Source organism: Phyllobates terribilis, unplaced genomic scaffold, assembly GCF_046119375.1.
Source record: "Phyllobates terribilis strain yellow unplaced genomic scaffold, ASM4611937v1 Scaffold_36__1_contigs__length_13169755, whole genome shotgun sequence".
Classification (NCBI taxonomy): Eukaryota; Metazoa; Chordata; class Amphibia; order Anura; family Dendrobatidae; genus Phyllobates; species Phyllobates terribilis.
The window spans coordinates 6,617,712-6,644,136 of record NW_027362796.1 but is presented as its reverse complement, the minus strand read 5'-3'; the positions used below and the strand labels follow the sequence as shown (position 1 = coordinate 6,644,136).

The 26,425-nt window shown below is 46.4% G+C and overlaps 2 protein-coding genes across 2 annotated transcripts in view; one reads left to right on the top strand and one right to left on the bottom strand.

The window, feature by feature from the left end:
- LOC141182896 (uncharacterized) overlaps positions 1–26,425 on the bottom strand; it is a 90,283-nt gene that overhangs the window by 24,263 nt on the left and 39,595 nt on the right. The window contains exons 2-5 of the mRNA XM_073661011.1: positions 7,761–8,051; positions 6,615–6,758; positions 6,439–6,474; positions 4,451–4,614 (exon numbers count right to left, since the gene is read on the bottom strand). Coding sequence (XP_073517112.1) covers positions 4,451–4,614; positions 6,439–6,474; positions 6,615–6,758; positions 7,761–8,051 — 635 coding nt within the window. The remainder of the gene's footprint in view (positions 1–4,450; positions 4,615–6,438; positions 6,475–6,614; positions 6,759–7,760; positions 8,052–26,425) is intronic.
- LOC141182808 (uncharacterized) overlaps positions 22,076–26,425 on the top strand; it is a 431,479-nt gene continuing 427,129 nt past the window's right edge. Inside the window, exon 1 of the mRNA XM_073660931.1 lies at positions 22,076–22,134. The gene's annotated coding sequence lies outside the window, so the exon portion shown is untranslated. The remainder of the gene's footprint in view (positions 22,135–26,425) is intronic.

Genomic DNA, 26,425 nt, shown 5'->3' with positions numbered 1-26,425 from the left:
GACAGCTGCCCATTCATGTCTGGCTCTCCTTATATACCATCTCGCCTCATAGACATACATTGGAGATTATTTTTACAGTTTCATAACCCAATATGGCGGCTTTCTGGTATATTAGTAACTTCTACCATGTTAGAACAAAACTAGTAACTCATGGAATATGCCTTTTGGCTACGTGCACAATTACTTTATGTTGGTATATTTTAAACATATGGCTAGTGACCTTTAAGGATCATTAGTTATCTCCAAATAACCCATATTGACAAGAGTCCTATAGGTTTGACGTACAGAACAGGTGTCTCTGCCAAGATCTTCAAAATAACCCCTCAGTCTCGCTCTAAAAATGTTTAAAACTGAATATGGTTCGAACCAGAGCTTCAAAGTTTCTTATTATGTATTTATTTTATCATTAGAGATTAATATTTTACAGTCCCCCCTGATTATGATTTAAGAAATATCATAATCAATCCTAAACTCATTCTCTCACCATTCGTATCACATTCATTCTTTATTCTGAAAACCTTGTATCAACTCCTGTATTGAACGTCATCTGAGTTCCCAAAAACTTCTAAATTAAAAATAAAGACCATCTTCCTTTTTCATTTCTGTCTTTATCTTTTAATATATTTTCTTAATTTTACACATAAAAATCTGATAAAAAATGCACAGCAAGATCAAAATAAATATGATTATGATTGGATTTGTTAATACGCTTCCTGCAGCCATTTTTGCTGAAGACTGTGACCAACTAGTTACTGATCTTCCTAGATTTTTCCACCAAGATGAGCCTGACATACTTGTCCATTCATGTTCAATATCATTTAAATGGCCTTGGTCATGTCTGAATACAATTTCAGCTTCTTTTAGTTGTTTTGTTAACAAATTTAACAAACCTTTGTCTTTATCTCATTTGTCCACATATCCCAAGGGAAATTATATACACTGCTCAAAAAAATAAAGGGAACACTCAAATAACACATCCTAGATCTGAATGAATGAAATATTCTCATTGAATACTTTGTTCTGTACAAAGTTGAAGGTGCTGACAACAAAATCACACAAAAATCATCAATGGAAATCAAATTTATTAACCAATGGAGGCCTGGATTTGGAGTCACCCCCAAAATTAAAGTAGTAAAACACACTACAGGCTGATCCAACTTTGATGTAACGACCTTAAAACAAGTCAAAATGAGGCTCAGTATTCTGTGTGGCCTCCACGTGCCTGTATGACCTCTCTACAACACGTGGGCATGCTCCTGATGAGGTTGCGGATGGTCTCCTGTGGGATCTCCTCCCAGATCTGGACTAAAGCATCCGCCAACTCCTGGACAGTCTGTGGTGCAACGTGACATTGGTGGATGGAGAGACATGATGTCCCAGATGTGCTCAATTGGATTCAGGTGTGGGGAACGGGCGGGCCAGTCCATAGCTTCAATGCCTTCATCTTGCAGGAACTGCTGAAACACTCCAGCCACATGAGGTCTGGCATTGTCCTGCATTAGGAGGAACCCAGGGCCAACCGCACCAGCATATGGTCTCACAAGGGGTCTGAGGATCTCATCTCGGTACCTAATGGCAGTCAGGCTACCTCTGGCGAGCACATGGAGGGCTGTAAGTCCTTCCAAAGAAATGCCATCCCACAGCATTACTGACCCACTGCCAAACCGGTCATGCTGAAGGATGTTGCAAGCAGCAGATCACTCTCTACAGCGTCTCCACACTCTGTCACGTCTGTCACATGTGCTCAGTGTGAACCTGCTTTCATCTGTGAAGAGCACAGGGCGCCAGTTGATACTTTGCTAATCCTGGTGTTGTGTTCTGTGGCAAATGCCAAGCGTCCTGCACGGTGTTAGGCTGTGAGTGCAACCCCCATATATGGACGACGGGCCCTCATACCACCCTCATGGAGTCGGTATCTAACCGTTTGTGCAGACACATGCACATTTGTGGCCTGCTGGAGGTCATTTTGCAGGGTTCTGGCAGTGCTCCTCCTGTTCCTCCTTGCACAAAGGCGGAGGTAGCAGTCCTGCTGCTGGGTTGTTGCCCTCCTACGGCCCCTCCCACATCTCCTGGTGTACAGGCCTGTCTCCTGGTAGCGCCTCCAGCCTCTGGACATTAAGCTGACAGACAGAGCAAACCTTCTTGCCACAGCTCGCATTGATGTGCCATCCTGGATGAGCTGCACTACCTGAGCAACTTCTGTGGATTGTAGAGTCCGTCTCGTGCTATCACGAGTGTGAAAGCACAACCAACATTCAAAAATGACCAAAACATCAGCCAGAAAGCATTGGTACTGAGATGTGGTCTGTGGTCCCCACCTGCAGAACCACTCCTTTATTGAGGGTGTCTTGATAATTGCCCATAATTTCCATCTATTGTCTATTCCATTTGCACAACAGCATGTGAAATTGATTGTCAATCAGTGTTGCTTCCTAAGTGGACAGTTTGATTTCACAGAAGTTTGATTTACTTGGAGTTATATTCTGTTGTTTAAGTCTTCCCTTTATTTTTTTGAGCAGTGTATTTGTGACAAACTGAACTGTATAGGAAGGATTTTCAGATTTCTTGTCCCTATTGACGTAATATTAATACTTCCTTCTTGGAGATAGGTTTATATTGTACGGAGGGAAGTGTGAAAACTATGGTCAGATTTTCAGCATGTACACAAGATGAGAAGAATACAGAAACAACTTCTTTTTCTGACATAACTTGGAAACAAATTTTGTTTGAGCTTATTGGAGTCACCAAGTCATGTATCGTGTGCACATTCTCAACCCTAGCGTGACATGAGGTATGATTATGGAAACACAAGTTATAAATGACTTTATCCTGTCCAGGTAGACACATTACCTTAGAAACAAAATGTAAGTATGAAGAAATGTCTAATTGTCCAGTGTTGGTACCATCAAATGCAAAATCTGTGTACTGTAATAGATAATATAGTAATTGTGTATTACTAACAGGAATGCCCAGAACAGTAATAGGAACCATGGTTTCTTCTCTTCCCGATATTGGGATTAGTGTTCCTATACAAATGTTCTGTTCACATCCTAACCACTTATTTACCCACAAATCTGTGTGATTTAACGCAAAATTATATTCTGTAGGCAAATTTCACATTATTCCTAAAGGTGTAATTCTACTTTGCAATGCCTGTGCAATCATTTTCAGATTGGTGGAGTATTCAATCTGAATTTCTAGACATGCTCTGGCCACTTGGGATTCCTGTTCACTTTCTATTAGAGCTAAAGTAGCATCTTGTAGATGTGACACTGAAGATCCCAACACAGCAGCAGTGTTCAAAACCATCTTCTCAAGGAGTTGATGCAAACTTTTCAAATTTTTTACTCCTTTGCCTCCAATATACCCAATATTTTCTAAATCTGATTTAAGTGTATGAATGTCCATAGTGTTAATTAAACTTCCCACTGTTCCTAATCCCCCCAAAATACCTTCTAATATCCCCCTCTTACTTCTAACCTGTGTTGACGTTCTTCTCCCAAACCATTGTTCTATTCCCATCTCCATGTTGATGAGATGTGATTGACACTGGGGATATCTGGATGAGATTTTCCAACTACACATGTTAAAAGTCCAGACCATAGTCATCAACACTCCATCCCTTAATAGAGGTTTAGATTGGAATTGATTGATTTGGAAAGGAGTAGATGGTTGAAACCTTGTCTGTGTACATACATTATCTACTGCTGACCAAACATTTACATCTTTACATTGTTTGTAATTATTTTTACTTAAAACACAACATTGGTAAAGTCCAGAATCCTTAGGAGATGGATTATCTAGAGAAAAATCAAAATTCTTATGCAACCATCTCACATTCCCATATTGACTTCTATGTATAACATTTGTTGGACCATTTGAAAAACTTCCCAAAAATATTTTGTTTCTGGTCCATGTTAACAAAGACTCGGGAGGTAACTCTAACCTTGTGTTGCATTTCAATAAAAGAGACGACATATTTTCTTGACTATGTACTGCTTGTGGTGCAACCCTTACTTCTGGAGCGATAGTATTTGTTACTGTAAAAACTACAGATACTTGTACTGATTCTCTGGTTAGCTGGAAGTTCCATGTTTTTACCCAATCTTCATCTCCTTCTGTAATAGAAAGTAATGAAGGATAAAAAATTTCCCCAAAAGTTGTGTCTTTAACATAATCTCTGTTTCGGATGTTCTAACTTTCCCTTTTGCAAGCATATCATTAGGAATATCACCCGACCACACAGCTTTCTCTTCACCTCTTATCTCTATATTCCAGTATAACACATCTGTAGGATTACATTCCCATATGCCTGTCATGCCATGTGATACATAATGTATCTAATAATGTATCTAATCTCCTTGTAATTGTGTAAATTTAGACTTAGATCCTATGGCGGCATGTAATATTAAGTGTCGTGTATGAAGTGTAGCTCAATTCAGCATTTTACATCATAACCCATGCAAATGTTCCCAGTAATATCTACTGCATCGTCTGGCTTATCTTCATCTATTAGATTTTGTATACTTGATCCTCTTGGTTTCCGTGAATGTAAAGTTCCTTTGATATGTCCATTCACTTCACTAGTATTTGTTCCATGATATAAAATGTCTTCTGTGTAGATCAGAATTGAAATAGTACAAAGTAGCAGAAATGTGGTTCCCATCAGATAGTAGCTTTTCCTGGGAAACCTTTTCTTTTCTTGAAGGATTGGTGTTGAATCCCTTCCATCAATGACATGGTATTCCGTATTCCAGCTCTTATTGGAATCCATTTCTTCCTAAAAGAAATGCAGTATCATTATTTTGCAATATACAATTTGCATTGATCAACGTGTACCCACAACTTTTGTTGTCTGCGGATATTTTTAACCATGTTGGATGCTGGTTGCACTAGGATCATAACTTGTCCCATGGTGTCGATTATTTCAAAGGGACCCTCCCAGTTACTTTCCCAAGGTCCACTCTTCCTGAAAGATTTAATCATGACTAGAGCCCCTTTTTTGAATTTGGATTCATATGGTGGCTCCATCCTCTGCATTCATGTGGAAGAAAGGTTTTCAAGTTTTCCTGCAACAATTGCAACCATTTGGACCTTGGAACAGCATCTTTTTGAGGTGTGGACAAAAATGGTTCATGTGGGAAAATTAATGGCATTTTCCTTCCTGTCAATAGTTCAAAAGGAGTAAATGGAGTTGTGGAGGAAGTTGTTCCTCTAACACTCAACAGTACAAAAGGCATCCACCCAAGTATTACCTTTGTCCAATAACATTTTGGCAATTCTGGATTTTATTGTCCTATTCATCCTTTCCACAATACCAGCAGACTGTGGATGGTAAGGCACATGAAACTATTGTACCCCTAGAATAGTACAAACTGCTCGCATGATTCTTCCTGTGAAGTGACTTCCTCGATCAGAGGTAATCTTTCTTGGGATCCCCCAAGTACAAAAGACACGATTAACTAATGCTCTAGCTATAGACAAAGCATCATCTTTCCTGACAGGTAAAATTTCAACCCATTTAGAAAAAACATCTACTACAACCAATGCATACCTGAGACCATTTTTACCTGATGGTAATGAACCAATATAGTCTATTTGTAACGTAGACCATGGACCATCTGCAGGTGCGGTTCGCAGTAGTGGCGATTTCTGTCCTTTTTGTCTTGGATTAATTTGGGCACAAATGAGGCATGATTGAACAATATTTCATACAGTCTCTTCCATCTTTTCCCAGTAAAATCTCTCTGAGAATGCCTAACAATTTCTGTTGGCCCAAATGACCCAAGCTGTCATGATTATATCTCGTGAACTCATCCTGTAGATGTTTTGGTACAACAGGACGCAAGTCCCCATTTAGGTCATGACACAAAACCCGGGAAGCAACAAGACTTGTATCTTTTTCTTGTTCTTCCGCAAAAGAAGGGATATGCGTGTCTGTTCTTTGAACTGCTGAAACCTCGAGAGGTTCAGGCTCAAACACTTCTATCAGGGCTGCCTCTTTGGCTAACGTATCTGCAGTTGCATTTCCAACAGATCATCATCATCAGACTTTTTATGGGCATGAACTTTGACAATTGCAAAACCGTTAGGGGTTTTTGAAGCTATCTCAAAAATTGTTTTCAGTGTGTCACTATGTACAAGAGTCTTGTTAGAAGAATCTACAGCCTCTTTTTTCCAAAACTGACAGGTAATCTGTCAATGATCTCACAACATAGGAGCTATCACTGTAGATTACAATGGGACACTGATCGTCAGCCTCATTCAGCTGTAGCACCATTCTTACTGCTTCTAGCTCTACCCTCTGAGCTGAAAATGACTCAGTAACTTTTGTTTTACCACCTGTCTTCTTGTGGGATAAAAAATGGCATATCCTGTATAATAGTGCCCATCTGAATAGAATCTGGAACCATCTACAAAGACTGCTTCATCTCTTACCTCGGCCTACCGTCTGAAAAGTGATAGAATCGGATCCTGAAAAGAATGGAGACAATCATGAGTTTGCCCTTCATATTGCATCAACTGAGGAAGAACATATTTGGCCTTATAATCTACCTCAATTTGATTGGAAGACAATGACAGTAACCAATGGGCAAATCTCTGATGTGGGATACCTGGGATATTTTTCTCAAAGAGAAGCTTTAGTGTAGAATGAGGAGTTTGCAGAATAATTTGGTTGAAACCAACAATGTGTTCAGTTGCTTTGACTGCAAAGTAGACGCCTACCAAGTGTCTTGCACAAATGTCAAAACCTCTTTCTACAGATGAGAGAAGCTTAGAAAAATAGCCCAAAATTCTCCACTCTTCTCCCTGCAATTTTAACAGAACAGCAGACACCGCTGTCTCTGATGTGTGAACTTGCAAAGCAAATGGAGCTGAAGGATCTACTGTGGACAAAGCAGGTGCATTATGTAAATTCATTTTCAATTGTTCAAATGAGGTTTGTTGTTCAACATCCCAAGGACCAAAATAATCATTATTTTCACCTTTCAAAAGATCGTACAAAGGCCTGGCCTTATCAGCAAAATCCTCAATGAAATTCCTAGAATAGTTTACAAGACCCAAAAAATGTCACAATGCCTTGTGTGTGGTTGGGATTGGGAGAGAAGCGATTGCCTCTATTCTTTCCAGCAATGGCTGTCTTTTTCCTGGACTCAACAACACTCCCAGAAACCTGACCTCGGTCTGCATCAATTTGACCTTTTTAGTGTTAAATTTCAACCCTGCGTCATACAACAGTTCAAACAATTCTGTCAAAAGAGAAACACATGACTCCTTATTCTCAGTAGACAACAGAATATCATCCACATATAGCAGTATGCAATCAGGCCTAGAAAATCTGGATAATACCTTCACCAATGCCTGATGAAAAACACTAGGTGACAAATGTGCTCCTAGAGGTAACCTGCAAAACAGATATTGTTCATCCAAGAAAGTGAATGCAAACTTGTACTGACAACTCTTTTCAAGAGGTATACTGAAAAAAACATTACTGATGTCTAGTACAGAGAAATATTTTGCCTTTGCATTTAGCCTTGCCATCATGTCATGAGTATCTGCAACAATGGGAGCAACATTGGGAGTATGTTTATTAAACATCCCCAAATCCAATATCATTCGATATCTACCATCAGATTTCAATACACACCATAAAGGATTGCTACTTACAGAGTTAGCCTTAGGTATGACACCTTGAGCTAGCAATTCCTGTATGATCTTATACATAGAACCAATTGAATCTGGAGGCAATTTATACTGACGCTGTGGAGGAGGATCACGTCCTTCTACATTCACAACAAAATCCTTCTTTGTACCCACCTCATTCCTGAACTGAGCCCAAAGAGAAGGAAAACATTGTACAATTTCAGTCAGTCCCTCATCACCACCAGTTTCAGGCCACAAATGATCTGATGACACAACATCATTCAAGCAAATACTTCCAACATGGCTATATTCACTAGGGTCAATGACTACAGGTTTACGTCCATTAGAATCTTTCCAGATCACTTGATTCCCTAGATCAATTACCCATCCAAATTTCTGCATAAAATCTATGGCAAGTATATTTTCAGAATCACGACAATGCCAAATGTCAATTCCTGTTTTGAAAGAACAAAGTATTTCCAACATAACATTGGGAACGAGCTTTGCTTTTGTTTTTCCTTTTCAGCTGAATCCGATAATATTACAACTTGGAGATTCTGGTTTTACCATCAACTCAAGGTTAGTAACACTTAATTGTGCCCCTGTATCAATAAAAAACACAGCACTTTGTTCTGCCAAAATCACATTGAGAAATGGTCTTCCACATTCATCCAATGTAACACTAGTCACAAATTCCAATGGATGGGGTGTGGGAGCGTTCTTTGCTAGTCAGAGAGATGGAGATGAGAGCAGATCAGTGTCTTTTAAAAGCACTGTCCCTGCAATTTGACTCCTTCACTGTCATCTCTCTGATCTGTCTGATTAATGGAGCATATGGTGACTGTGTTTGTGTATTGTCAGTGTGAGGGGATGTGGGAGAATGGAATGGAGGGGCGGAAGGTTTGATGGATGATTTTGGAATAAGTCAGTTTTCCCTTCCAAGCTTACCTGTTCCCGATGTACCTGCCTCTGATTCTGCTCTCAAAAATTTTCTGCATTGACACTTTAAGTGTCCAGGTATACCACAAAAATAACAATTAATATTGCTCCTCTGTGTGATATTTTTACCTCTATGTTCAGTGTAATCTCTGTTCCTAGATGTTAATGTGGGTTTAGGTTTTGGTTGAGTTTTTTCTGATGTCAGTTATCTATCTTTTTCCTCATGAACTACAGCTATTTTTGCCTTGACCTGGTTCCGCTTCATGGATCTCCTAATTTTGTCGATAAAAGTTGTTGCCTCCTGCAATGATGTCTGAACACTTGCCAAATGCACTGAAACAGGATCTAGGTACTTGAATTTTGTTACATACAATTTGATCATCAATGTTGGTTCCTCATTAGACCCAACAGGCATCACCATTCTATAGGCCTGTTCAAATTTGACCAAAAAAGCAAACGGGTCATCATGGATACTCGCACTCAAATGATGCAAAATGTCAAGAGAGGGCATGTCTCCTGTGGTAAATACTAGCAATTGTCTAAGTCTGTCTTCTTTTGTAGTATGTATCAGTTCATTATCCTCATTTAATCTGTGTGTGGTCTGTAATCTTTTTGCCATATGTGAGGGTAACCAAACTCTGAATGTCTTGTCTTTTTTGTTCATCATTAACATTGAATTTATCTTTATTAGATTCAAAAATGTCGGCATTATCAAAATCATCCATCTTCTCATTGTACTTTGGAATGTCTTACAATTTTCATTAATGGATCGTGTATTTTAAGCCTGATTCGTGCTACTCTGTCATGTAATTTTTTCCTTTGTAATTCATTTCCCTGTAAAGCTTCTCCTGAAACATCTGGACTTTGTGTGTCAGGTACAAATGATGTGGAGGCATTATCTTCACTTTTACTATTGGATCTTGTATGAACAGAAACCTTTTTTATGTCTTGGTGTAATTTGGACAATAACTCTGTCCGAGTATCAATTTGATCCTCCAATTGTTCAATATGTTCTGCCAAAATCAAACAATTTGGACAATCAAAGTAATCCCCGTCAGCGTCTTGTGTCTCAGTATGACTGGTCTCTTGTGTGTCCACCTGTTTTTTCGAAGACTAAATTATTGTACACACGGACCATATGCATCACATTTTGAAGTTTTCTCTAACTTTTTTACAGAGAGAAACCTTTTATCAATACTAAGATTCTCTGCTTCACATTGGCTATACAAATAGACCATAATTGTGCATCTGTATGACTATGAACAAACTTAAACTATATGTTACTTTTCTTAGAATAGTCAAGAATAAAATCCATTTCTCACCTAAGGAATGGCTTTTCCCCTCCTGGATTGATTCAACCGTCAATGGATGGTCCTTTGTGGCTTTTCTGAGTTCCGCAGACCTCCACGTGGTTGTATGCTTTGGAAACACACTCCTCACCGTCCTGTATATTCCATTTGATCTTTGTGAATATGTGGAATTCTTGATACTTGGACAACAGGTTTTTGGTGTTTTTTTTTAGCAAAAACTCTCCTCCCCCCATAGAAGTGACCCCGCTCAGTCCACTTCTATGGGAGCAGTGGTGTAAGGTGTAACCCCGCTCAGTCCACTTCTATGGGAGCAGTGGTGTCATGTGTGACCCCGCTCCGTCCACTTCTATTTGAGCAGTGATGTCATGTGTGACCCCGCTCCGTCCACTTCTATGGGAGTAGTGGTGTCATGTGTGACCCCGCTCCGTCCACTTCTATGGGAGCAGTGGTGTAATGTGTGATCCCTCTCAGTCCACTTCTATGGGAGCAGTGGTGTAATGTGTGACCCCTCTCCGTCCACTTCTATGGGAGCAGTGGTGTAATGTGTGACCCCGCTCCGTCCACTTCTATAGGAGCAGTGGTGTAAGGTGTGGCCCTGCTCCATACATTACAAACTGTGTATCTAATCCCATCCTGTATGATACACTCTGCTGAGTTCAATATCTAATCCCATAATGTGATATACTACACTTAGTCCTGTATCTAATAGCAGCATGTGTTACTCTAAGCATATCTAATCGCGCATGTGATGCAGTCCACATATCTAACCCCAGTTTATGATACAGCGAGCAGCACCATCTATCAGGATCAGCTCTGCCGGCCGTCCTCAGTGACACTGTACTTGTCAGTATCGCTGGTGGTCACCAACAAAATGTGCGATACTCCCCAGACCGGTGTATTTAATCTCGTCATCGTGTGCGCTATGCCCCGGACCGGGGTATCTAATTCCGTCATCGTGTGCGATACGCCCCGGACTGGTGTATCCAATTCCATCATGTGATACACTACACTGAGCCCTATATCTAGATATGTGTAGTGTATCATGTGCTGTGAATAATCCCAGTGTGTGTAACACTCCGCGTATTGTTATGGTAAATATTTAGACTTTGCTTTGATTATTATTTTAGACAATTAAATCTATCTACCGTATTTTTCGGACTATAAGACGCACCAGAACATAAGAAGCACCCCATATTTTAGGGTGGAATATAGAAAAAAATATTTTTTATAAGATGGGGATCCATCTTATAGTCTGAATAGGTATTGTATCTTACCTGGGGGGCAGTGGAGAGAGGGTCACAGGAGGCAGGGTCCCTCAGGAAGTCAACGGCTGCAGCAGAAGAGGTCAGATGCTGTGGAGCCGGTGCCGGGCCAGGGCCTGTGCCTGGCTGAGGCCCTTAGCCTTGTCGGTTCCTGTGCTGGGGCCTGTGGCTGAGGCCTCTGGCTAGGGCTGAGGCCTCTGGCTAGGGCTGATGCCTCTGGCTGGGGCTGAGGCCTCTGGCTGGGGCTGAGGCCTCTATAAGGGGCTGAATCCTCTGGCTGGGTCTGAGGCCGGGGCCTCGGGTTGGGGCCTGTACCAGATTGAGCCCGGGGCCCTGGACTGGGGCCTGTACCATGCTGAGACCGGGACCTCTAGGTTTTTCAAAGTAGCCACCTTTTGCTTTGATGACTGCTTTGCACACTCTTGGCATTCTCTTGATGAGCTTCAAGAGGTAGTCACCGGAAATGGTTTTCACTTCACAGGTGTGCCCTGTCAGGTTTAATAAGTTGTAGTGCCGGCGTCCCTGCCCTCTGCTAGGCAGGGACGCTGCTCCCCTCACCACTCTGCCCCGTGCCCGGCGTCCCTCTCCCGCTCTGCTGTCAGCGCGCGCTCCTTCCCGGCGTCCTCCTCCCGCTCTGCTCTCAGCGCGCGCTCCTTCCCGGCCCCTGTGCTTAGGGCGCGCGCGCGCGCGCTCCCCTCCTCTTAAAGGGGCCGCGCGCGCCGTCCTAAGGAGTCCCCGGCCAATGGCCGGAGGACTTCATCATATATAAGGCACCTCCTCCAAAATGGAGGTGCCCGAGCAATGTTGTTTGCACCTGTGTCTCACCTGTGCTTCAGCCCTCAGGTCCCGTTGCCAGTTACCTGCCAGTTACCTGTCAGATTCCTGCCTGATTACTTGCTACCTGTCTGCTAGTCTGAGGTCCGACGGTCTGCCTTACTACTCCTGTCAGTCTGTCTAAGGACCAGCCTGCCCGCTCACCTGGGAGCGCACCTCAGCTACCTGCCTGCTTGCCTGAGGTCCGACGGTCTGCCTTACAACTCCGGTCAGTCTGTCTATGGACCAGCTTGCCCGCTCACCTGGGAGCGCTTCTCCGTTACCTGCCTGCTTGCCAGCCCGGAGGCTCCGCTGTCACGTGCTGTGACCACCAGCTACTCCAGACTCTTGCCCGCTCACCTGGGAGCGCTTCTCCGCTACCTGCCTGCTTGCCTGCCCGGAGGCTCCGCTGTCACGTGCTGTGACCACCAGCTATTCCTGAGACTCTTGCCCGCTCACCTGGAAGCGCTTCTCCGTTACCTGCCTGCTTGCCAGCCCGGAGGCTCCGCTGTCACGTGCTGTGACCACCAGCTACTCCTGAGACTCTTGCCCGCTCACCTGGGAGCGCTTCTCCGTTACCTGCCTGCTTGCCTACCTGGAGGCTCCGCCGTCACGTGCTGTGACCACCTGCTATTCCAGAGACTCTCGCTTGCTCACCTGGGAGCACACATTCTTCATCTGCCTTGCTAGCCTACCTGGAGGTTCAGCCATCACAGGTCGTACCTACCCTTTATCCAGAGACTGCCCCGATCACTTGCCGTGGCCTCCTGCCCGTACATCCAGAGACTGTCCTGGTCACCTCCTGTGACTACCTGCCTGGTCGCCACCCGCTCCCTTACAAGGACCGCCCCCTTGTATTGTAGCCCAGAGGTTCCGCCTCCCAGACCCGTTACAGTTTGCTCGGGCCATGGAACCCGGTGGCACCCAAGCTCCCTCGCTCTCGGACCTCTGTCTTGAACTGTCCCGTCAGAGGTCCCAACAGGAGTCCATCCTGGGTCACCTGCGGAATGTCAATACTCGCCCGAACACTCTGTCTGATCCACCAACAACCTCCGCCAGTGCCATATCTTGCAATCCGGCAGCTCCGCTGCCCACTAATACCATGGTATCCTACCCCGAACCCCGGCTTTCTGCACCTCCTCGCTTCGGAGGCGACTCCGTCCAGGCTCGGGGCTTCTTAAATCAGTGCACCCTGCACTTTGAACTTTTGTCCCACCAGTTTAACTCCGACCGGGCCAAAATTACCTTCATCATGTCCCATCTCACCGGGGAGGCCCTCGCCTGGCTAAATCCTCTATGGGAGAGAGGAGACCCCCTGGTGTCCAACTTGCCTGCTTTTCTCACGGCTTTCCGGAAAGTCTTCGACGAACCCGGACGGAAGACCTCATCTGCATCATCGTTGCTACGCCTCCGTCAGGAGAGTCTCACCGTGGGCCAATATACCATACGGTTCCGTACCCTTGCCTCGGAGCTGGCCTGGGATAACGACGCTCTGGTTTCCGTCTTCTGGGAGGGTCTGTCCGGCCGTATTAAAGATGAACTTGCCGGTCGGGACATTCCTACCACTCTCGATGACTTAATAACTCTTGCCACCCGGATTGACCTACGGTTCCAGGAGCGTGCCAGAGAGGTCACCCGTGAGAGGAGGTTACCACGTCTAGCTCCTGCTTTTCAGAAACCCGTCACTCCTTCTGTCTCTAACCAGGTACACCCTCCTGAGCCTATGCAGGTCGACCAGACCAAGATGGTCAAGACCCGTCAGGACTTACGCCGTGCCGAGGGGACCTGCTTCTACTGTGGCAGTAAGGAGCACCGGATCCGTGCCTGCCCGGAGAGGTCGGGAAACGCCTGTGTCTAGGTTCGCTCAGAGAGGTCCACCTAGACAAGAATAAATCCTCTCCATCCCTGCTGTTGTCAGTTTCAATCGTCTACGGGGAGAACCGTTATTTCGAACTAGCCCAACTGGACTCTGGAGCAGCCGGGAATCTTATTTCACAGTCCCTGGTAGAGAAATACCGCATCCCCACCAAACCTCTGGCTGTACCCTTGTCTGTGGCTGCCGTGGATGGGGGGCTCTTACCACGCCCCATCCAACTCATCACCGAATCCATTACTCTGCAGGTGGGAATGCTGCATTCTGAAAGTATCTCCTTTCATGTTCTGCCTGGACTCTCTCACGCCCTCTTGCTAGGTCTGCCTTGGCTCCAGAAACACGCACCCGTGCTTGACTGGCAAACCGGAGAAGTCCTTCGCTGGGGACAAGACTGTCATAAGACCTGCCTGGTTCCCGTCCATCCCGTCCGTCCCTCTCCTACCCCAGCTAATCTACCTGGACTTCCAATTCCTTATTGGTCTTATGCTGATGTCTTTAATAAAAAGGAGGCAGAGACATTACCCCCTCATAGACCATACGACTGTCCCATCGACCTGTTACCCGGTACTACTCCTCCCCGTGGGCGTATTTATCCTTTATCCGCTGCTGAGACCCGGTCGATGTCCGAATATATTGAGGACAATCTGGCCAGGGGATTCATCCGGAAATCTACCTCCCCGGCGGGAGCAGGCTTCTTTTTCGTCAAAAAGAAGGACGGCTCTCTCCGTCCCTGTATAGACTATAGAGGCCTAAACCAGATCACGGTGAAGAATAAGTACCCCCTTCCGCTCATTCCAGAATTATTTGATCGTCTGAGGGGGGCTAGAATCTTCACCAAACTAGACCTCCGTGGGGCGTACAACCTGGTTCGTATCCGTCAAGGGGATGAATGGAAGACGGCATTCAACACCCGGGACGGCCACTATGAATACCTGGTAATGCCCTTTGGTCTCTGTAACGCTCCTGCCGTCTTTCAAGAGTTGGTCAATGACATCTTCCGGGACCTTCTCTACTCCTGCGTAGTGGTGTACCTGGACGACATCTTGGTCTTCTCTCCGGATCTCCAGACTCACCGGAGGGACGTTCGTCAGGTCCTGCTCAGGCTCAGGGAGAATCACCTCTTCGCTAAATACGAGAAGTGCCTCTTTGAGCAGACCTCGCTTCCGTTTTTGGGCTACATTATTTCTCAGACCGGCCTACGAATGGATCCAGAGAAACTGTCTGCCATCGAGAAATGGCCCCGACCGGAGGGGTTGAAGGCCATTCAGCGGTTCCTGGGCTTCGCCAACTACTACCGCCTCTTCATACCACACTTCTCTTCCCGGACTGCCCCAATTTCCGCGCTCACCCGTAAGGGTACTAATCCCAAAGAGTGGCCGCCCGAAGCAGAAGAAGCCTTTCTTTCCTTAAAACAGGCCTTCTCTTCCGCCCCGGTGCTGCATCGCCCGGACGGCAACAAGCAGTTCTTCCTGGAAGTGGACGCCTCCTCCTCTGGAGCTGGAGCGGTACTTACTCAAAAATCTTCTTCCGGGAGGATGGTAACTTGCGGCTTCTTCTCTAAACTCTTCTCCTCCTCAGAGCGCAATTATTCCATAGGAGATCGAGAGTTATTGGCCATCAAACTGGCATTGGAGGAGTGGCGTTACCTGCTTGAGGGGGCTCTTCACCCGGTAATAATTTACACTGACCACAAGAACTTGGCTTACCTCCAGCATGCCCAGAGACTTAACCCGCGCCAAGCCCGGTGGTCCTTGTTTTTTGCTCGTTTTGATTTTGTCCTTCATTTTCGCCCGGCTGACAAAAACGTCAAGGCGGACGCCTTGTCTCGATCCTTTCTGGTATCTGATCTCGAGGAAGATCCGAAACACATCATCGATCCCGCCAGAGTAATGCAGGTGGCTCCCGTGAGTCTAAATCATCTCCCTCCCGGAAAGACGTTCGTATCAGTACCTGATCGGGAGAAGATCCTTCACTGGGGTCACTCGTCTAAACTGGCTGGCCACGCTGGTCAGAAGAAGACCCTCCAGCTTATTTCCCGGCACTACTGGTGGCCTACCCTGCACAAGGATGTAATAGACTTTGTTTCTGCCTGTGTGTCCTGCGCCCGCAACAAGGTTCCGAGACATCTGCCAGCCGGTCGCCTCCTTCCGCTCCCAGTACCTGCTGCCCCCTGGCAGCATATTGCAATGGACTTCATAACTGACCTCCCACTCTCTGCCGGTTGTACGGTCATTTGGGTGGTCGCTGACCGCTTCTCCAAGATGGCTCATTTCGTTCCCCTGTCAGGCCTCCCGTCTGCACCCGAGCTAGCTAGAGACTTTATTCGTCACATCTTCCGTCTTCATGGCCTGCCCCTCCACATCGTGTCGGATCGTGGGGTACAGTTCACCTCACGCTTCTGGAGAGCCACTTGTAAACTACTAGACGTCACCCTGGACTTCTCTTCCGCTTACCACCCACAGTCCAATGGTCAAGTGGAGCGGATCAATCAGAACCTGACCAGTTACCTCCGGCACTTCGTTAATGCCCACCATTCTGACTGGGTGGATCTCCTACCATGGGCCGAGTTCTCTTACAATAATCACGAGAGCGAATCCTCCTCCAAATCCCCGTTTTTTGTAGTCTTTGGTCAGCATCCTCGGATTCCTTTTCCTGTCTCCACCTCGGTGGACAACCCGGCTGCGGAATCTCTCGTTAGCAAATTTTCCTCCATTTGGGAGAGTACCCGATCCGCACTCCTTCAGTCGTCCGAGCGGATGAAAAGACACGCTGACAAAAAACGCCTGGATCCTCCTCAATTTCGTCCAGGAGATAAGGTCTGGCTCTCATCTAAATATGTTCGACTCAAGATACCCTCTTACAAGTTAGGGCCTCGGTTCATCGGACCTCTGGAGGTCACCAGTCAGATCAACCCGGTGGCCTATAAATTGAAACTCCCGGCCAACTTACGGATCCCTAACTCCTTCCATGTATCTCTCCTCAAACCTGTGGTACTTAACTCTTTTTCCAAGTCTACAGGTACGCCTCCTGCTCCGGTTTCTGCTGAGGACGAGTTTGAGGTAGAGAACATTCTTGCCACCAAAAGGGTAAGAGGAAAGACCTTTTTTCTGGTAGATTGGAAGGGGTTTGGTCCTGAGGAGAGAACGTGGGAGCCCCGGGAGAACATCCATGCCCCTCTCATCCTAGCTAAATTTCTGTCTGGCCTAAAAAAGGGGGGGCCTAAAGGGGGGGGTATTGTAGTGCCGGCGTCCCTGCCCTCTGCTAGGCAGGGACGCTGCTCCCCTCACCGCTCTGCCCCGTGCCCGGCGTCCCTCTCCCGCTCTGCTGTCAGCGCGCGCTCCTTCCCGGCGTCCTCCTCCCGCTCTGCTCTCAGCGCGCGCTCCTTCCCGGCCCCTGTGCTTAGGGCGCGCGCGCGCGCGCTCCCCTCCTCTTAAAGGGGCCGCGCGCGCCGTCCTAAGGAGTCCCCGGCCAATGGCCGGAGGACTTCATCATATATAAGGCACCTCCTCCAAAATGGAGGTGCCCGAGCAATGTTGTTTGCACCTGTGTCTCACCTGTGCTTCAGCCCTCAGGTCCCGTTGCCAGTTACCTGCCAGTTACCTGTCAGATTCCTGCCTGATTACTTGCTACCTGTCTGCTAGTCTGAGGTCCGACGGTCTGCCTTACTACTCCTGTCAGTCTGTCTAAGGACCAGCCTGCCCGCTCACCTGGGATCGCACCTCAGCTACCTGCCTGCTTGCCTGAGGTCCGACGGTCTGCCTTACAACTCCGGTCAGTCTGTCTATGGACCAGCTTGCCCGCTCACCTGGGAGCGCTTCTCCGTTACCTGCCTGCTTGCCAGCCCGGAGGCTCCGCTGTCACGTGCTGTGACCACCAGCTACTCCAGACTCTTGCCCGCTCACCTGGGAGCGCTTCTCCGCTACCTGCCTGCTTGCCTGCCCGGAGGCTCCGCTGTCACGTGCTGTGACCACCAGCTATTCCTGAGACTCTTGCCCGCTCACCTGGGAGCGCTTCTCTGTTACCTGCCTGCTTGCCAGCCCGGAGGCTCCGCTGTCACGTGCTGTGACCACCAGCTACTCCTGAGACTCTTGCCCGCTCACCTGGGAGCGCTTCTCCGTTACCTGCCTGCTTGCCTACCTGGAGGCTCCGCCGTCACGTGCTGTGACCACCTGCTATTCCAGAGACTCTCGCTTGCTCACCTGGGAGCACACATTCTTCATCTGCCTTGCTAGCCTACCTGGAGGTTCAGCCATCACAGGTCGTACCTACCCTTTATCCAGAGACTGCCCCGATCACTTGCCGTGGCCTCCTGCCCGTACATCCAGAGACTGTCCTGGTCACCTCCTGTGACTACCTGCCTGGTCGCCACCCGCTCCCTTACAAGGACCGCCCCCTTGTATTGTAGCCCAGAGGTTCCGCCTCCCAGACCCGTTACATAAGTGTGATTTCTTGCCTTATAAATGGGGTTGGGACCATCAGTTGTGTTGTGCAGAAGTCTGGTGGATACACAGCTGATAGTCCTACTGAATAGACTGTTAGCTGATTTTTTCTTGCCATAATACAAATTCTAAGTAAAGAAAAACGAGTGGCCATCATTACTTTAAGAAATGAAGGTCAGTCAGTCCGAAAAATTGGGAAAACTTAGAAAGTGTTCCCAAGTGCAGTTGCAAAAACCATCAAGTGCTACAAAGAAACTGGCTCACATGAGGACCGCACCAGGAAAGGAAGACCAAGAGTCACCTCTGCTTCTGAGGATAAGTTTATCCGAGTCACCAGCCTCAGAAATCGCAGGTAAACAGCAGCTCAGATTAGAGACCAGGTCAATGCCACACAGAGTTCTAGCAGCAGACATATCTCTTCAACAACTGTTAAGAGGAGACTTTGTGAAGCAGGCCTTCATGGTAAAATAGCTGCTAGGAAACCACTGCTAAGGACAGGCAACAAGCAGAAGAGACTTGTTTGGGTTAAAGAACACAAGGAATGGACATTAGACCAGTGGAAATCTGTGCTTTGGTCTGATGAGTCAAAATTTGAGATCTTTGGTTCCAACCACCGCGATGCAGAAAAGGTGAACGGATGGACTCTACATGCCTGGTTCCCATTGTGAAGCATGGAGGAGGAGGTATGATGGTGTAGGGGTGCTTTGATGGTGACACTATTGGGGATTTATTCATAATTGAAGGCATACTGAACCAGCATGGCTACCACAGCATCTTGCATGCCATTCCATCCGGTTTGCGTTTAGTTGGACCATCATTTATTTTTCAACAGGACAATGACCCCAAACACACCTCCAGGCTGTGTAAGGGCTATTTGACAAAGAAAGAGAGTGATGGGGTGCTACGCCAGATGACCTGGCCTCCACAGTCACCAGACCTGAACCCAATCGAGATGGTTTGGGGTGGGCTGGACCGCAGAGTGAAGGCAAAAGAGCCAATAAGTGCTAAGCATCTCTGGGAACTCCTTCAAGACTGTTGGAAGACCATTTCCGGTGACTACCTCTTGAAGCTCATCAAGAGAATGCCAAGAGTGTGCAAAGCAGTCATCAAAGCAAAAGGTGGCTACTTTGAAGAACCTAGAATATAAGACATATTTTCAGTTGTTTCACACTTTTTTGTTAAGTATATAATTCCACATGTGTTGATTCATAGTTTTGATGCCTTCAGTGTGAATGTGCAATTTTCATAGTCATGAAAATAACGAAAAATCTTTAAATGAGAAGGTGTGTCCAAACTTTTGGTCTGTACTGTAGATATATAGTAAATTAGTGCCTCCCAATTTAGTTTGGCTATGTAATTTACCATGCAAATAGAGAGTGTGTCTGAAACTCTTAACACGTCAGGATGACAATCAAAATGTCAGATATTAAAAGTAAAACACCCATGTAGTTTGTGTTCTAAACAGGCATAATTTAAAAATAATAATATTCCTAATGGGATTTGAACCATAATACTGCAGTTTCAAAGGCTGATGCCTTACCATTGAGCTATCCAGTCAAGTGATAGTAACTGGCAGCTTTACTTGTCTTATGAGATTCACCATGAAAATACTCACGGTGACAAAAAGTCATTGTGATTCTGATTTGAAGAAAATCACACATCAGACTCACACATCAAAATCAAACATCATTTGAATTTGGCTTGCTTGCAGTCTGTGCATAAGTCCCAATGAGTTTCATTATTATTACAGTTGTAAAAGTCACTTGTCAAAATCACTTGTCAGAATCACTTGTCAGACAGGGTATTTAGCCTCAAACTGACATCATTCTGAGGTTTGATTTTGATATCTGATCATGTCCTAAAATGGACACTGTACTACAGAGACCCCTGTACAGAAATATTAGGGCTCCAGCGACATCAAATCTATTATACAGAGAATAGCGCTATCTCCATAGCTCTGTACACAAGGACATAGAGATCATACAAGGTCCTCATATTCAGGCAGCTTCTATTTTACTCCAACCCTCTTTATAAGAACAAGATCAGAGTCTCATTATACCGAGCAGAGAAGCTTCAGGGACAAAGACCCCGTCTGGTCCTAACACGCCGGGGGTCCGGAGTATCCAGCCACGGGGCCCGGATTCTCTCATTTGTGGCCCCAGCGTCTCTTGTACAATAAATCCCTTTCTCATCCAGTCCTGTAGTAATGACTTTGTTATCAGGTTTTGTAGGAGGGTTCGTCTGACTCCATCATATGTTATCAATATCTGTGCGAGAAACAAGAGACGTCCAAGTGTCTCGCCCAGGGGAAGATATGGGGGAAACTCGGTACCCAGGCCTTTACCTTCTGTGGGATGTCACAGCAGTCGGCTCCCGGGCTACCCTGGGGTCACTCTTTAAAAGGGGGAAGTTATTTATAGGGGAATTGGTGGTTTTTGGAATTTAGAGTTCGGGACGCCACCTGTGGTTCCTGGTAACGGATACCAGCACTGCTTCAGACCGCCGGGGGTGATGGGATGGCAGCTGAGTTGCTTCTGCTCCCCACAGGCGTAGCGGGTCCCCCGGGACAGGGTTAATGGAAGGGATGCAGGTGAGAGGTGGCCCAGTCAGGTCAGGGGAGAATGATCGACACGCACACAGGGGTTTGCTTCAGTACCTTTACTGGTGTAGACAGCAGGTATGGTCCAGGGTACTTGGTAGGAAGGGTTCACTTCTGGACTCTCCCCAGTGAGTGGGTATAAGGCCTCCTGATCCGTTTCTTCCTCTCTCTGAAGCTTCTGACCCGCCTGGAACTGGGCCTAGCTTCTGTACTGTTCACTCTTTCACCTGTCTGCTTGGTGGTAAGAACTTTCCTCCACTATCCCTGGACGCTGGGGCCTTCGTGGTTCCTAGTTCTTTAGATTTTTGTAGCTTCAGGTTGACCAGGGGTCTGGAAGCCTCCTGGCATACCGGTTGTTCCTACTGGGCGTAGAGGACCCTGTAGGCACGGACCCAGTGTCTGGCTTGTATTCTGGGGTGAGCCTCAGATGCTCCTCTGCCCCCTTATCACTTCTCTCTCCTTGCCTCCGGCCACACTCGAGGCCCCAGGCTTCAGCACGTGCTTTGGGCCTTCACTTGCCCTCAGCACAGCAGCTGACAGAAGCTGCTTCTTCACTGAGCACAATCTCTGCTCACTAACTAACTAACTCCACCCTCCAGTATATATCCCTAACAGGCTCCCTCTGGTGGTATGAGGTGGAAGGGTGGAGGTGTCTGTGTGTAATGAGGGCCTCTTGTGGAGAGGTCCATCCATGCCCCTTTTGGGTCCTGTGGTACCTGTGAATAGCAGGGTGCCACACAAGCGCAGTTTTATTGAATGTCCAGTGTCAGTTCTTCTCCCGTCTAATAAAGAGCCGTGGTGTCTCCGCCCGAACCTGGGAGTATACAGCTGTATACAGCGTACACACACAACTCCATATATACACCGCTCTGTACACACACGGCTCCATACGCACACGATCTGTACACATGTGGCTCTGCTCCGTACACCTCGTACACACACGGCTCTGCTCCGTACACACACGGCTCCGCTCCGTACACCTCGTACACACCCGGCTCTGCTCCGTACACCTCGTACACACACGGCTCCGTACACCTCGTACACACGCGGCTCTGCTACATCCACACTGTAAACCCCTCCTGACCCCACACATAAACTTCAGCTCATCCAGCACCATGACAACCAGCACAGCAGAGTCCTGCATCCACTGAGGCCCCTGATCATGTGACCCCTGACTCCTCCCCTCCTGTGACCTCATCACAGCTCCTGTGCGCACAGAGCAGCTATATATGTGGTGGCGGCTCTGCAGGTGGAGGTATGTGGAGACCCCATTACTGGGCGCAGGGGGCATTAACCCCTTCAGCACGGAGACTCTTTTGGGGTCTCTGTGTGGTGTGAACAGTGAGGTAACAGCTGTGGACAGAATGCGGCTTAGCTGGTTCCCGTCCACATTAGATCCATTCAGACGACTGCAGGATGAAGGACAGAAGCCCAGAGAAGTCTATCAGGCACCCCCATTACTAACCCAGTAAACTAAAAGAAAGAAAACACCCAAAAATATTTTTTTTGAAAACAACTCCCCGACAGACAACAGAGGAATAAAGTTCAGAGAAGAAGCTTCATAGAAAGACATTAAAGTTACAGACGTCATTTAACTCTTTGGGAGAAAGTGATTCCAGGGAGTAAATCCAGAACACGTCTCTGTAGAAGTTTACTGCGTTGTGATTGTGAATCCGCTGCTGTCGTCTGTTCTAACACCGACCATCGGAGATCAAAACTTTTATCACCATCTCCGGGAAATGTCTGGCCACGGTGGTCTCCCCAAACTTCTGCTCTTCTTCATTCTTTTCTTGCAGCGGCCGCAGTGGATTTCATCCTAGACTCATAGAGCCGAACAGAGGAGTGTTGTTTCTTCAGTCTGATTGTAATTGATCGTGACGTTTGTCCAATGTCCACTTTAAAGAATTTGTTCACTACTTTATATGAACCCCCCAACGTACCCGCCCCCCGGAGCCCAGAAATGTTTCTGTAAATACCTTGCGGTGCCTTTTCTGCCTCCTTGCGGCACTACCGCTGGCCACTCAGAGGCATCACGTGACCCGTCACTGATGTCACGTCAAGTGAGACTAACATCAGTGACGCGCTCCTCGCGGTGGATGCTGGGCTGTGGGAGGGGTTACCCCGTGCATCACACCCAGCATCCCCCGCTCGCTTTCCCAGTGAATGAGGAGAGGAAGAGCGTGCGGTGGATGCCGGGTGTGACGTGCTGGGTAACCCACGCCACAGCCCAGCGTCCACCGTGAAACGTAGAAGTGAGTACCACCTTCTGCAGCCGGAACTTGACGTGACATGAGCGGATGTCAGAGCTGGCTGCAGCCAGGGGTCACGTGATGCCTGTGAGCGGCCAGTGATAGCGCCACTCACAGGCAGAAAAGGCACCACAAAGTATTGAGAAACACTTATGGGCCCCGGGGGAATACATTGGGGGATCATATAAAGTAGTGGACAACCCCTTTAACACAAGGGCACTTTACCGAGTAAATCACACCAGAAATGTAGCAGGTAAAATCCACCAATATCCACAGGTGTCCCATCTAATTGGTGGGAAAACTATCATCTTTAATAATCCTCCAACAGTTCTTGAATGACAAACGCGGAAAAGTGCCCCTTTATGGATTTGAAAGAAAGTCTGTTTAGACACTTTAGCTTAATAGTATCAGCTCTAATAAAATGGTTAGAAAGCGATTTACCCTGAATATTCACAAATTGTGGGGTGGTTTTAAAAATGTTATGTTTAGGGTGTTTTTGTGAATGAATCATGTATTGCTCCCATAGTACAGTGCCCCTTTCTTGGCCCCCACACACAGTATTCTGTTCCCCTAGTACCGCCATCCACCCACACACTGTATAATGTTCCCACAGTACCTCCATCCCCAATTTTATTTTTTGGGGGTGTTTTTCATATAATATATGGAAACCTACATGAAAATGCTAAAAAATTCCTATCCTATCCAGAGAAAAAAAATACATTGTATATGGAGAATTTGGCATCAAATACCTCTTGTGTTGGTGTTCTTACAAACAAGCTTTTATAATGTCTCAAACTTCTGTGTGTGAATAAGACATGAGATCTAACGTGTTAGAAGATGACAGTCCGGGGAAGACGGGAAACATTCATATAGACGGCCGGTAGTGATCTAGTGGGTGACAGGACTCTGGCCAAATATGTTTCTAGAGCCGTAGTTGAAGATCAAAATGTCATCCTCATCATGAAGTAGTTATTTCTCATGTCACGTGTAATGAATATCTCCTGCAGTATTGTTAATGCCGATTCCAGTGTCGGTAAATGAGACGAGAATTAGCAATAAGGAAGATGAGTCTATGAGAAACGTGTTCAGCTACAGACTCCAAGGAAGAAACTGCTTGTTGTCTGTGGCCTAAAATATACAGTATAGGTTTTATTACTAGATGTAAAGAAGAAAACTAAATAGTAGAAAATAGTAAATCTCATATGTTTCCCTTATTATCTCCAGTGATTGTATTATTACTCAGGATTTTTATGAATTTACATCGGCTCATGTTCTTCTCATTCAGGTCTCTACAATATCGGATCCCCTAAATAAGAACATTTTTCTGATTCATTCATTAAGCATGGATATGGACAGGGACAAGATGGTGGAGAGGATATTACACCTCACCCTAGAGATCCTCTTCCGGCTTACTGGAGAGGTGAGAGATTCTGATGACGTCACATTACATCATTCTTATCTATGGGAATAACAGATGGACAGAACTGGAGAGGTGAGGACTCTGGAAATGTCTGTAGTGAGATTTATTAATGTGTCTCTCCATAACTAGGGTTACACAGTAGTGAAGAAGACCTCTAGTGAGCGCTGTCAGGACCCTGTGTCTGAGGAATGGAGGAGACCCCTGAGCCCAATCACAGGGCCTCCACCTCACCCCCTGATACATGAGGACATCAATGACCAGAAGATCCTAGAACTCACCTACAAGATGATTGAGCTGCTGACTGGAGAGGTGACACTGCTGGGAATGAGGAATGCTGGGACATTATACAGTAACACTATGAAGGGATCGGGGGGATGACGGTATCATTTTCTGTGTCAGGTTCCTATAAGATGTCAGGATGTCGCTGTCTATTTCTCCATGGAGGAGTGGGAGTATTTAGAAGGACACAAAGATCTGTACAAGGACGTCATGATGGAGGTTCCTCAGCCCCTCACATCACCAGGTAATAGACAGGACTAAATACACACGACCTATAATTATCTGTATTTAAACAATGAATTCAGTCCCTCTATGTGTTTCCTCTAGATCTATCCAGTAAGAGGACAACACCAGAGAGATGTCCCCGTCCTCTTCTTCCACAGGACTGTAAACAAGAAGATCCCAATGTTCCTCAGGATCATCAGGTAGATGGAGAAAAGGTGTCATGAGATCTCCCCTATGATGTGTAGACAGCTGTGAAGGTCTTGTGCTCAGTCTTGTTTTATCCACCAGTATTATATGTCTTATACTTGTGTAATGAGAACAGTGGAGATGGCAGGATTAGAGCTGATCATAGATGTGACTTCTCCATCTGTCTGTGACTTTTACAATATTTGTTTCAGGGTGAAGATCTGACCCATATTAATACTACAGAGACATATGTGAGGGGTGATGAGCGGTGTAAAGAGGATATTCCTACATATGACTACCCAGGTGAGTAGAAACCACTAAATGCAGAGAAGTTACAGATTCATCTCAGATAATAGTGTAGAAAACCGCAGCACTGCTGGAATAGGTGAACAAGTAGGGTCAAAGCCATTCAAATAGCAAATGAATCTTGGCACTCAAACAGGCATAATTTTAATGTATTTAATTGCAGTCCAACACAGATACTATTGTTTTGGTCCTTAAAACCTTCATCAGTGTGTACTGCAGCATAAAGACAAAAAAATTAAAAACTACATATATCAGACAAAAGCATAAAAAGTACCGTATTTTTCAGACTATAAGACTCACCGGACCATAAGACGCACTTAGGTTTTAGAAGAGGAAAATAAAAAAAAAATGTAAACAAAAAATGTGGCCATGATGCCCTGTTAAGTGGTGGTGAATATTCATTGCCTTTAATAGCGGTCACTCTGAGCGCAGCAGGAGCCGCGCTGCGGCTACAGTGTGCGCGCTATTAGGGAGAATGAATGGTCACTGCTCCCCACGCACACAGTCCCGGCGTGGGGAGCAGTGACTATTCAGGCACATAGCGTGACACAGCACTGGAGGAGAGAGGAGGTGAGTATGAAAGTTTATATTTTTTTTGTGCCGCGTGAGGGGGATCAGGGGGTGCCAAGCATACCTGGATGAGGGGGCCATACATACAAGGATGAAGGGGGCCATGCATACCGGGATGAGAGAGGCCATACATACAGGGTGCCATACTTACCAGGAGCTGCAGGCACAGTGTGCCGGTTATTAAGGAAAATTTAATATTCACTGCTCCCCACGTCCATGGGCGTGGGGAGCCGTAAATATTAATTTTCTTTAGTAGTGGACACAGTGTAGGCTGCAGAAGGCGGCAGTTGCCTCCTGCGCACCGCTACTCC